This window comes from Notamacropus eugenii, chromosome 4 (genome assembly GCF_028372415.1).
Source record: "Notamacropus eugenii isolate mMacEug1 chromosome 4, mMacEug1.pri_v2, whole genome shotgun sequence".
Lineage (NCBI taxonomy): Eukaryota > Metazoa > Chordata > Mammalia > Diprotodontia > Macropodidae > Notamacropus > Notamacropus eugenii.
Genome location: NC_092875.1, coordinates 333,003,705 through 333,017,658, shown reverse-complemented (window position 1 = coordinate 333,017,658; position 13,954 = coordinate 333,003,705). Strand labels below are relative to the sequence as shown.

General features: G+C 36.7%; 1 protein-coding gene across 4 annotated transcripts in view; it reads left to right on the top strand.

The window, feature by feature from the left end:
• Positions 1–13,954, top strand: part of PIK3C3 (phosphatidylinositol 3-kinase catalytic subunit type 3) — a 199,007-nt gene that overhangs the window by 37,312 nt on the left and 147,741 nt on the right. For 3 of the 4 annotated variants that reach the window (XR_011966213.1, XM_072605264.1, XM_072605265.1), the window contains exon 10: positions 6,534–6,719. The exons of the other annotated variant lie outside the window; for it this stretch is intronic. Coding sequence is in view for 2 of the 3 variants with exons in the window: in XM_072605264.1 (XP_072461365.1) it covers positions 6,534–6,719 (186 nt within the window). In the remaining variant the exon portion in view is untranslated. The remainder of the gene's footprint in view (positions 1–6,533; positions 6,720–13,954) is intronic. 4 annotated transcript variants of the gene reach the window in all.

Here is a 13,954-nt window from a genome sequence, read left to right as displayed (position 1 = left end):
GATTTCTTGAGAGAAAAGTTAGTTTGGAAAACAAACTGATAGTGATTTATCTTTCAATAGCAGTAGCTTTCTATTAAGCTTTAGGTCTCCATTAAAAAAAAATTTTTTTTAAGGTAATTTGACTTCATGAATACAGAATGACAAACGATCATTTTTTTTTAGTGTATGCTGTCAATACATTTATTACTCTACTATTGGGACTTAGTTTTCCCATTAAAAAATTGGGGGGGTACCAGCCTCCAACAAGAGAAGGTAAGGTTGTTGGAAGGATCATTGATATAAAATATGTGAAATGCTTTCACTTACTTTCCAGTGACATTATAGTTTTGTGTTATATATTATGATCAGGAGGTAGCAGGAAAGTTATGATTTTTGCAGAACAACTAATATTGCTTAGAACACATAAGAAGATGTGTGATCTTGTCAGTGTCATCACTCGGATTGCAGTATAACAAATACTATTTCATCCCATTTGATACATTTCTATTTCTGTTCATAAATATTTTAAAAAACATTGTATTGATATATATTTTTTAACCACCTACCCCATCTTTCTATTAGTAAGACATCTGTTATTACAAAATAGAAAAAAGGAGGGAAAAAAAGATGAGTTCAGCAAAACTAGTTAACATTAAAAAAAAAAATCTCACATTACATGCAATTTGGGGCAACTATGTGGCACAGTGGATAGAGCACTGGGCCTAGAGTTAGAAAGACCTGAGTTCAAATGTTGCCTCAGACACTTAATAGTTGTGTGACCCTGGGCAAGTCATCTAAACCTGGTTGCCTTAAGTTCCTCATCTGTAAAATGAGCTGGAAAAGGAAATGGCAAACCACTCCAGTATGTTTGCCGAGAAAACCCTAGTTGGGGTCAGGAAGAGTCAGACACAACTGAAATGACTGAACAAAGAACAATTCCAAACCCATCAATCTCCCATCTCTGCAAAGAAGTGGGAGGGAGTCCCCTATCATATCTCTTGGAGTCAAGCTCAGTCCTTACCATTTTTTAGGATTCTATTTTAATTTTTTTCAACATTCATTTCTCTTGTCATTGTTTGTATTTTTTTTCCTGGCTGTGTTTACTCATGCCAAGAAAAGTCAGTAAATATTTTTTAACTACTTACTGTGTGTCAAGCACTATGCTAACAGGTACTGGGAATACAAATGGAAACAGAAAGAAAAATAGTCCTTGCCTTTACAGGACTTAGATTCTAATAATGGGAGATAATACATAAAAGCAAGCTGAAAGGAATGGGAAAGGAGAAGGTACCTAATGTGGCAGCATTGTAAAGAAAGTCTAAGAGAGTTAGCAGTACAGCCTGGGGAAGATTTGAGACCTGTCTGGCCTAATTGTCCTCCTTAAAATGAATGTTCTGGGAGGAACCAGCTAATCAGAGGGACAAGCCATAGAGGCTAAGTGTACTTATGGTATGTAAAATCCAAGGGGGAGAATATACTTCAGCAGTTCAGAAATTTCTGTAGTTTTATAGAGAAGTCTGGGAAAGTCAAGAGTGCAACCTGGAAAACACTGCTTCTCGGTATTCATGATATTGTTTCTTATGGAATAATAATTTTCCATTTTCTTCATATACCTCAGTTTGTTTAGTCATTACTTCATCAGTGTTGCCCATAAATCTTTAATAGAGCATGTAAACTAGAAGCTTTCTTTTTAGGTCTTACCTTGGCAGGCATACAGATCCAGATCAGCACTCGGGTTTTCTTTGCTCTTAATACACGACTATCTTTTCTATATACATTTTATAATATTCTGTTATACATTTCCTAGGTGACGTTTTTCACAGCATGTTATACATAAATTGTCGTTGGTAACGTGCTGCAATCCAGTTATACCCATCATGTATGTATTGTCTGTTGGGTAACCTGTAATTTAAATTGTTTTGAGATTGTGATATTCCATAATTCTCCATAATTCACAGTTATATAACAACATTATAGAAAAAATAGTGTTAAAAAGATGTCATTTTTGTGATGGAACAGTTTAGGATTATTGAAAGAATTGCACACTTTACCAAATACATTGATCCTGTCTTCTTCTTTCCCTAATTCAGTCCTAGCCAAGCTTTTTGTGAGTGTATACTGCGTTTCTATAGACATATGCTAAGGAACCTAACTCAGTGCTCTGCCTGTCTTGCTTTGTCATAAATTAGGAGTTATTCATCCTTCATTTGGCTTTTTTAATAGATTTTCATCCTTTTGATTGCCACTGAATTTCGTTGGGATCATCTTGTATTTCTCTGGGGTTTGATGTAATCACTTTATTATCTTTGCAATGAGAACTTTGGAAAGACATCAAATTCTATAAGGAATTAAAGTCTAAGGGTTGGGAAGGATCTCAAGGACTTTAGAGCTCAATATCTCTCCTTGCTAAGGAATTAGTTAGCCTTCATCCTAGGACTACTAGTGAGATAGAACCCCTTACCTCCAAGAAAGTCTATTCCTCTTTTGTACAACCCCATTTTAGGGGGAATTATTTTCTAATAGCAAACTTACTTTTCCCATTCTTCAACTTCTACTTGTTGCTTGTAGGGGCTAAGCAGAACAAGTCTTGTCCTTCTATAAGGCAGCCTTTGAATACTTAAACAGGTGTTGTCATGTTCTTCCCTCTCATGGAACCTCAGTCTTCTCTTCTCTTCTCTTCTCTTCCATTTCTAACTCCTTCAGTTCATTCATGAATTTGAGGCTCTTCACAATCCTGGTTACCTTCCTCTGGATATTCTCTATCTTATAAATGCCCTTCAAAAGTGAAACATTCAGAAATGAACACAATACTCTAGGTGTGGTTTGAGTGGGACCAAATAACTATTCCTTCAAATTATGCCTTTTTTTAATGTAGCCTAAAATCACACTAGCATTTTTGGGCTGCTGTATAACTATTTTAATTTATGGTGCGCTTATTTTTAGAGCAACTTCTATCAAACCATGCCAGTAAGCCATGCAACTTTTATATCTGTGAAGCTGATTTTTTTTTAAACCCACATATAAGGCTTTACATTTAGTATGGATAAATGAATATCATTATATTTTGTCTAGTTTTCTAACCTGTCAAGATATTTCTTTGGATCCTGAATCTGTTATCCAGGTGTTAGTTTTCCACGACAGCTTCATTTCATATGCAAATTTGATGTGTATATAATCTCTGTCTTCATGCAAATCATTGGTAAAAATATCAGACTTCACAGTACCAAACATATTTCTAGGACACTCCATTAGAGACCTTGCAAGGTGATAATCAGCCACAAATGACTGCTCTTTGAATCCAGTCATTGAAGCACTTCTGAATCCAAACAACTTACAGGGTCACAGATTTAGAACTGAGGGGATCTTGGAAGCCAGATGAGGTACCTGAGGTATGGAGAAGTAAGTCTAGGGCCACACAACTAGTTTGTGTCTGAGGAAGAATTTGAACTCAGTTCTTCCTGACTATAAGTCTAGTACACTCTCTGCTGTAGCCTTTTCTGGCCTGCATTTCAAGTTTTTTCCGTAAGAGTAACCTTATTAAGTGCTTTGCTAAAATCTGGGTAAATTATGTGTGTGTCTATCAAAGAGGTATGACCAGAATTCAGTGAATGAATGAATGGTCTCAGAATGAAAGGTAGAGGTGGGGCAGAGAGAGACTATGAGTTCATTTGGGGATATATTTAATTTGAGGTATTCATTTCAGTTTACCAATTCTCCTTTGTGCCAGGGACTATGGATATAAGATGATTTGAAGAAGGAGAAAGCACTAAAAAGTAGAGGGTTCAGGAAAGTCTGTTTGCAGGAGGTGGTGCCTTGAGTGAATTTTTTTCTTTTTTCCCCTGGAAACAAGTGGGGTTAAGTGGTCATACAGCTAGTGAGTGTATCTGGGTCTGGACTTGAACTCAGGTCCTCCCGACTCCAGGACCAATGTTCTATCCACTGGGCAACTTAGCTGCCCTGGAAGTGAATCTTGAAGGAAACTGAGGATTTTAAGAGAAGGCAGTCAGGAAAGAATATATTTCAGGAATGAGAAACAGACTCATGGAGGCAGGATATGTAATACTGAGTTTGTGAAACAGCAACTAGGTCAGTTATATTAGAATATGAAGGCAAGCAATAAGAATTGTTTGGAAGAGTAGGCTGCAACCAAATTGTGAAGGGTTTTATGTGTCAAACTGCAAAGTTAAAAATCTGAGTGGAAGTACTCCACATGCATTTTGGAAATAGTAACTAGAGCTTAGTTCAGGAAACACCATTGGAGCATTATTATTATGGAATAGGTAATTGACTAGGAACTTAGAGGATCTCTCTGGGGAAGACAATAAGGAATAAATAAACACAGTTAAGGAAACAAACACTAAAGTCTACTCCTTATAGGCAACCATGGTAATATTAACTGCCCAGGTTAATATTTCAAGCCTGACAGTTGACCCAGAGGACCTGACTTTTCCTCCCTCTAATTGAGGGATTCTCAATATGGGGAACCTATGGACACTTCCAAATGATGCTTTGAAATGCAAAATAAAATATATAGGCTTATAGAGGAAATTAAGATGTATTTTTTTTTCCCCTTCAAGTTCATATAGCCGCTGAAATCTGTCCACTGATTAGGGGTCCATTGATCCCAGTATAAGAAGCCGTGCTCTTTTGAAAAATTAAAAAATAATCGATAGTACATCTTGAAGTAAAACAGGATTGTGTCTTTGCCCTGTGCTGGACACCCAATAAAGCTACAGTTTGGGGATTTAATATTATTATTAAATATTTTTTCATAACTTTTAATTGTTCTCTGTTTTCTTTCTTGTGTATCTTTCCCTTTTGCTGTCCATCTTCTTCCTTTGTTTGCTTCCCAGTTTACATTTGTAAAATTTAATGTAAAGTTGTGAAGTTCTGTGTACAATAGTGCCTTGAGCCCTTTGCTGACAAAGCACTATATATCTTATTAATAAATCTATACATTTTCAAATCAGTTTTTTTTCAGTTATTGAGTTAGATATGTTAGCCTGCTGAAGGATTTACTTAAAATAAGTACAGAACAATATATTTCTATTAAACTTGACTTTCTATGAAGTGAGGAACTTGTCCTAATTATTTATGAAGTATTGTTTTGTTTGCCTCCCCAACTTAGAAATGCATTTAGGAAATGAAAATACATGCATTGAGTATCAGTTGGCAGTTATTTATTGCCCTTGTATAGCTAAAATAATTTAATATAATCTGGAGTCAAGGAAACTAGGGAATTATTCATATAATGCTATAGGTGGTAACAAAGGTTTAATCTAATAATGTAAATATGCATCTTAAATGATGGAGAGATGTTAAAAAAGTGGCAGATATTTATGTTGGATTTATTGTGAAGAGATTGCAAATCTAGAGTAGTAGAAGATTGTGGCATGGTTAATGGTAAAGGCAAAATGAGACTGGTTGGCTGGGATTGTGGTTTAGTTTTTTATATTTCAAATATTTAAATACCAGACATCTGTTTGCATTATGATAATCAGAGGACTGGTAAAAGAGAGTTGAATTCAGGACAAGAATTACTACTTGGGAAATAATGTTGAAGTAATAATCAATAGATAGCTTGCTAAAGAAGTAAGAAGATTACAGAGTATAATCCTGGGCCAAGGAAAATGAAGATCAATTGAAGGGATTCAGAATGTGTTTAGCCCAAAGATAGAAAACTTCTTGGGGATATGTTATACATAGAAGATGGATGAGATTTGTTCTTCTTGAGCTTAGAGGACAAACTAAGTATATTGATTGTGAGTTGCATAGTGGGGAATTTAAACTTAATGTAAGGGAAAGTTCAACAATTAGAAGATACCCAATTGAGTGTGTATGCTATTACCTCCTTAAGTGGGCCTTATTGTTTTATGGGATCTGAAAGCAAAGGTTTGAGACCACATATTGAGAATGTAAATTCGTTTTCAGGTATGAGCTAAACTAGATAGTCTTCCTTTTAACTCAGTCCCTTCCAACTCAGAGATTAGGTGCTATCTAAGATAGGTCAGTAAAGAATATTGGGTCCAAAAGACACTAAATGCTATTACATCAGTTAGCTTGTGCTCTTTCTGACATCTATATTATTTTCCTTGAAAGACCATTCATTCATTAAGCAGCTGTTCACAAATGATGTTCTTAGAGGTGTTGTGTTCTTTCCACAGTGATCTTGCTGAGTGTTTTGTTTTACTACCTCTTTAAAGATGAATCTAAACTACATTGTAAGATGCCTAGTAATATTTTTTTACTTTAATGATACTTTTATGCTTTCAAATCATGTGTATTTGTGTTTTTGTGTTTATGTTCTCTCTTTTCAAGTAGTTATTTGAATACCTAGTCTTGTACTTAGATAAAAGATCTGAGCATATTCACATTAATCCAGTTGTCTGTAAACAGATGCAATTACTGGACAGGGGATAAGGGAAGGAAATCAAGTCAGCCAATCAGTCTAGAATATAATATACAGATTATCTTGGAGTTTCAAATGATTGGTTATGGGAAAGGGTTGTTACTGTTACAGTTTTTTGTTTTTGTTTGTTTTCTTTTGTTTTTAGGCTTTGACAAAGTTTCTAAAATGTGTCAACTGGGATCTTCCTCAAGAGGCCAAACAGGCGTTGGAACTACTGGGAAAGTGGAAACCAATGGATGTGGAAGATTCTTTGGAGTTGTTATCTTCACATTTTACTAATCCAACAGTGAGGCGCTATGCTGTTGCTCGATTGCAGCAAGCTGATGATGAGGTATATCTTATTTCTATTTTCTTGGTATACCTCCCTAGAAACTGATCATGATGGGGTTGGTGGAGGCGAATAGAGAGACAGAGAGGAAAAGAGACAGAGAGAGAGGAAAGGAGAGTGAAAAGAGAAAGAAAGACAGGGGAAAGAGAGAGAGAGAGAGACAGAATGAAATAGGAAGAGAGAGGGAAAGGAGAGATTAAGAGAGATAGATTCAGCAGGGTGTGTGTGTGTGGGGGGGGTGCTATCAGAAGTAAATTAAAATATTCCTCCAAGGACTCTTCAGTGAAATGAAAATTTACTCCTTGAACTGTTACCTGACATGACAATTCCTCCCAGGACATTTACCTGGCAGCACAACTTGTATTGCACTGTCTGGAAAAAGGAATTCTAATGAAAAATGGTTTAATGTAGCACCAGCTAGGGAATAATTCAGGTTCCCTCCATCAGTCAGAATACAACAAGCCACATTTAATTGTAGCCTTGAAAAGCCTTCAGGGTCCTTAAAGCACAGAGCTGCATGGCCATGCTGCCTGCAACCCCCTGCCTCTTTAAATTTACAGTAGCTCACCATTATGTATATGTGTGAGTTTCCTGAAAGAAGTTCTCAGTCCTTCTGGAAAGCAAAGACATCAAACTTTATGATTGCTGTTTATATAGATTACAAGGCCACTGGGGAAGTCTGTTTCTTCTTCAGTTGACACAGGTCATTGCTAGCTTTCAAATTTTAGGAGTTCCCAATAATGTTGACTTAGCAGTTCTTTCTTCTCTCTTACTTTTTCCAGCGTGACTATGTTCCCAAAGCCTTGCTAGGATATTGAGGTTTCTTGGGTAGAGCAAAATACTTTGCTTGTTTAATGTCCTTCATTTATATATTTTTAGGGAAATAACTTTTAGGAGGTTATGTTGTCTTAGCCCATTGGGGAAACATGCCTTTTTTGTAGATAGTGATAACTGTTAATTGAATGGATAGCTAGGTGGCACATGGCACAGTGGATATAGTGCCAGGCCTGAACTCAGGATCAGATATGTCCCACACACTTAATAACTATGTGACCGTGGGCAAGTCACTTAACCCTGTTTGCCTACATTTCCTCATCTATAAAATGAGCTGGAGGAGGAAATGGCAAACCATTCCAGTGTCTTTACCAAGAAAACCCCAAATGGGGTCACAAAGAGTCAGACTCAACTGAAACAATTGAACAACACCTGAAACTATCAATTGAATAGCTTAGTTTAGTTGAACAGAGGGAAGGCATAGTAGTTCTTTTTTAGAATTTGGAGAATTATTATGTAAGAGAGGAATTAGCTTTCTTAATGCTTACTCCAGAAGACAGAAGTAGAACCAGTGTGTGAAATGTGCAGAGGCAGTAGGCTCAGTATAAGAAAAGCTCTCAGAAGAAAAGATATACTGATTCAGGAGGTAGGAGTCTCTTTCCTCCATCTAAACTAGAAGTTTTTAAGCAAAAGCTTGTTGACTGCTTTTTAGTTGTTTTATAGAGGAGATTATTTCCTAAATACAAATTATTGTTTTCATCTACTGAATCTGTATCATTGAGCTGGTAGAGGATGGTGGAAGGAGTAAGACAGATGACAATGCCTCCTGTCTCTCTACTGTTGTCACTAGTCCTTTCTGCTGATAATGCCAGTTTGACTTCAAGTCTTTAATGTGAATTTCTCCTATAGTCACCATTGTTCATTGAAGATAGATTTTTTCCCCTAAAAAATTTTAGCAGTAACTTAAAGTTAAAAAAAAAACAGATAAAGCCCTCCAAATTTAGACTGTATAGAACTAACGTGATATAGATCTCTGCAGCTGTATCCTAAAATTCACACAAAATCAAACAACATAGTTCAATCCTTACTTAGAAAAGGAATCTCTACTCTAACATACTATACAAGGGGTCATCTAGCCTCTGCTTGAAGACCTCCAGTGAGGGGGACCTCATTGCTTCCTGAGGCAACCTATTCCATTATTGGTTTGCTAGGAAGTTTGTTTCCTGACATCGTCAAATTTTTTTTGTGATTTCCACATTTTCCTCCTAGTTCTGCCCTCTGGAGCCAAACAAGTATCTAATCCCTCTTCCACTCAACACATCTTCAGATACTCAGGAACAACTTTCTTGATTTGCCTGAGTCTTCTCTTTGTCACAGAAAGGCAGGGACCGAAGGCCACTCAGAATTCTATTTCTGTCCTCTTTTAGTGTTCTTCTTAAGGTGTGGAATACAGAACTAAAAATAATACCCTAGTGTGCTCTGAGCCAGGTCAGATGATCACCTTTTATTTTTGGAAGCTGTAATTCCTCTTAATGTGGTCCAAGTATGCAGTAACTTTTAAGTTTGCCATGTCCCAGTGTTGCTTCCCAGTTATGCTTACTGTCTTCCAACATCCCCACATCTTGTTCAGGAAAAGATGATAAATGACGTTGCCATAAGCCTTATTTCTATTTAATAAGTCTATAGGTTTGACCCTGGGGGCAACTAGGTGGTAGAGTGGATAAAGCGCCAGCTTTAGAGTCAGGAAAACCTGAGTTCGACTCCAGCCTCAGACACTTACCAGCTCTGTGACCCTGGGCAGGTCACTTAACCCCATTTGCCTCAGTTCCTCATCTGTGAAATAGAGACACTGGAGAAAGAAATGGCCAACCACTCCAATATCTTTGCCAGAAAAACCATAGGGTCATGTAGAATCAGACAGAACTGTACAACAACAGCAGCAAAACCAGAACAGATTTGACCCTGACCTGTAATTATCTGACATTAGTTTTGGGATAGACCCTAATCTTTTTTTTTCCCTCTGAAGCCATCATTCCTTTTGACTCTTCTCATTCATTTCTGGAATTATTCTTTCTAGGCATTATTAATCTTTTTTCCTATATGAAGTTCCACTTCTCTGGTTCAAGGAATGAAATGTGACTCACATTCTCCCACTGCAGAAGTGTTCAGGGAAAACTTATAAATTTATGAGGCCACAGGCACAGTATACATACATATACAATGTAATAACCTTATACAAGTTTCATTAACAGTCAGGAAAGACTCATAATATTAAACATAGATAGTTCATATTTATAGCATACTTTAGAATTTATAAGGCACTTTTGTCACAAAAATCCTATAAGGTAGTGAGTACAAGTATTTTTATCCTTATTCTGTAAAAGAAAAGGTTAAGAGACTTCCTTGTAATCATGTAGCAAAATACAAGTCTAAATGTGACTGAAGTCCTGGTCTTTTGACTTCAGGTTTGATGCTTTTTCTGCTGTGGCATGTTTCCCAATATTCTAGCCTTTTGTGATCATTTTGAAATATCTTTTATCATCTCTTCTATTGACTCTCTGTTCCCACTACAAATCTGTAATGAATGCTGTTGTTTTTTTCTGAGGTATATTTGCATATACTGCTGATTTAAAGCAGTTTTGTTGCACCTGATTCATTCCTGTGGAATTTTTATGATTACTACATATGGAAAATTTAAAGCTATTGAGAAAATTTCTACTTAAATTATTGACATTGAAATATGATATTTTAATGACCAAGCTTCATGCTTAAAGAAAAATTTTTTTCCAAATTGGGCTATGTAATGGGAAAGTCAGAACCTTCAGCTGTTGTGGCTAATATATTTCCATGCAAGTGAAGGAGAGTATACTTTGGACATATGTTGACTATCTAATGGAATCTACAAATGAGATGACAATAAAAGACTTAAACTGAGAAAAGTTGCTCTAGTGAATTATCCCCTTCCTAAAGAACTTAATAATGTGTTTTGAATTTTTGATATGAATAATCTTTATGATTAGTCAGAATACCAGATTTATCCTTAGAATACCAGATACCAGATTATGTATTTAGCAGCAGTGTGTTTAAAAGTAATATAGGCTAGCACTAAAGATGACATAAGAAGAGTAATAGTTGTCATTAGATGTATTGAACACTTTAGTATTGTAAGTTGAACTTTTTATCTAGTGATGTGAGTCATACGCATTTATTGAGAATTGTAAACATTACAGATAATAAAAGATAGCAAGTTATTTTCAAATGTTAAAGCTATTTTTGTCTTCTATTATAATTTAAAACAATACTAAAATATGGCACAATAATGTCTTTTTAATATCTAATTATGTTGGTTAGAATTTGATATATTCCTGTGCCTTCAAGAGATAGTCTGGGAGTAGAGAAGGCCTGGGATCATATAGTAAAGCAAGGAGCAACATATTCATAGCTTGATTGGTACTTGTGAAATGTGCAGAAGACCTAGGCTTGAGGTCTAGAATTTTTTGTGCAGAACTTGTGGAAGAACATAGACAAGAATTGCCCTGACTTAGAAGATATAAATGGGTTATGATTTGCATTGTAGAGGGAATAGTCATATCAATGAGATTTCAAAGTTTTTGAAATGATAACTAATACTTACAAAGAATTTTAAGGTTTGCAGAACCCTGACCTTGGAATAATTTCTCAGATATTAGCATACTGTCTCCCACACTTTCCCCATTCCAGTGATTTTGAATGCCGGGCTGCCCCAGTGTACAAACCCTATTACCTAACTATAATTGCCTGCTCCTTTACTCTTATCCTCTGAGTGCAACCTCCTGTGTCCTCCTCACTGTCCCATTCAAGATCTACCTTCCCTCTTAACTGTGTTTTATGGAACATTTGTATAATTAACAAAATTCCTTTCATTCTAAACCTTTTCCCTTTCTCTTGCCCTGTCCTTCTGGTACTCACTGAGGCCTGACTCCCTCCTGACAACACTGTATCCCTGGACGCCTTTACTGTTACTAGCTGCACTTTTAGCCATACTCTCTTCTTCTCTCAAATCATCACTGCTTGAGTTGGAAAATTCCTTCTCCCCCTCTACCATTCACTCTTCAACTTCTGCTCCTTTGAAGTTCATTCAATCCAAATATGTCACTCAGTGTAGACACTGGTAGCTGCTGCCTGCGGAATCACGAGAATATTCTCCCTGCTTTCTGAATGAGTTTAGTTTCTGATAGATTTCCTCTCTACTCCAACTCCTGCCCTCATATTAAGGAACCTCAGCATAAATATTGATGCTTCCTCAAATCTCTTAACTTCCTAGTTCCTTAGTCTGCTTAGTTCCTATGATCTTCCCATTCCACTTCAGCTGTATTCACTGATACGCTTTTGATATTACTTAAAACTTGCTTATCATGAACTCCAAAGTTCTTATATCTAATCATAAACTTTTTTTCATTTTGCCTTTCTCTGTGCTTCGTGATACCTTCTCCAGTTCTTTATTCTCACCGTAACCTCCATTCTCTGTCTGCTCAATTCTTTCCCACGCCATTTCCCCTACTCTGTCTTTACTCTCTTCATTTTCCATGTAGACCTATCCTTGAACTAGCACAACTCTACACTTTCCTCTATTTTTAAATCCCTATTCTGTTATCAGTTATACTTCACCAAACTCCAACTCTATATTACTCCCACAGTCTGCCTTAGTTCCTTGTCACTGATTGGTTCTGTGCTGATGAATCCACTACAGATTTATGTTGCACAATTTCACCTGGGCCTGTGTGCAGCAAGGCAGTCATTTTATACTTCCCTAATTGACTCATGATTCCACTCACCATAGCAGCTATTCAAAACTTTTATCTCCCCTCAGTCCTTGGTCACAGCACTCTGTATCCCTACCCTCTCAGCTGAGGACCTTGCCTCATTCTTTTTTTTTAATTTTTTTTTTTATTTTTAACACAGTTTATAACAGATAAAGCAATTCAGACTTTTGGTCAAGTGATACATCTTTTTAAAGCATTTACAATGTGGACCACAAAAGAATTTTTTTTTAAAAACACATTAACCGAGACACAGATAAAATTTATGTTGCTAACTTCACAAGCTCTTGACCTAATTGTCTCCACAGTATTACTAAGAATTAAAGGACCCTAACTTAATGTTGTTGGTCTAAAGTCCTGTGCTTGATAGCTTAATTTTAGATAACCTCAGATATTCCCCTATCCATAATCTATAATTGAATAGATCTGGTATTAAGCTTACAAACCTTTTGACTATAGGAAATTGCCACCAATAGTAAGGACATTGCAGGGATACAATATCTCCCCAACTTCATGTCAGTTCCAGGCAGGATTAGATTATCCACTTGCATTCAGTTAGGTCTACCAGATGTCAGTGGGGAAATTGAGTCAGGAGAATCCCACCTCAGCCCATGCTGAACAGCCACTCTCCCACCCTTCCCTTGAGATCACCTAAGCAGTTCATACCAGCATCTCGTCAGCTTCCTGGCATCATGTACTGGAGGCTCAGATCGCCTTTCTTGCTACCCATACCTGGAGTTAAACTCAGAAGAACAGTCACTTAATAGTCCCATAGCATCTAAAAATGGCAAGTTCCAATAACGAGGTTTCAAATATGATTATAGTGTCACTTTGGCTAAGGAACATCTTTTGAGGCAAGTCTTAAGTGGCCTACATGTCTTTCTATACATGTTCTAGTTCCTGATTAAATGGCAATCATAAAATCAAATTTACCATTAAAACCTTGGCTTTTCCATCAATGCCAAATTTTACCCGAGGTTACCTTCCTCTAGGAAATTTAGACTGAAATTCTTTTCTCCAAACTAAAGATGTCATTGATTTATTCTCAGTAATTAATTCAGTCTGTTGTTTTAATACTAATTGCTTATACCTCACTATGTAACATTTCCATTTTTTCTCCCCATCACTCCCCTCCCCCCACTTCCTAATACCTTGCATTCTGATTACTCCTTCCCTCAATGTACCCTCCTCTCCATCACACCCCACCCCTCCCCTATCCCCATGTTCTCTCTTTTCTTGCAGGGCAAGATAAATTTCCATACCCCTATCCCTGTAGTTCTTGTTTCCTGATTATATGCAGTAAAAATTCTCAACATTCATTTCTACTACTTTGAATTCCAACTTCTCTCCCTCCCCTCCTCCCTTCCCAGCCCTACTAAGATGGGAAGCAATTCAATACAGACTAAATATGTGTTGTTTTGCAAAAGACTTCTATAGAAATCATGTTGCGTAATACTAATTATATTGCCCTCCGACCTACCCTATCCCTCCTTATTTTTCCCCAATCAAAAGCGTTTATTTCTAGTGACTCCCTTTTCCCATTTGCCGTCCCTTCTAACATTCCCCTCACTCCACTTGTCGCCTCCTCTTCTACTTTCCTGTTGTGTATATAAATTTTCATATCACATTTAGTGAGCATGTTATTCCCTCCTTCAGCCACACATG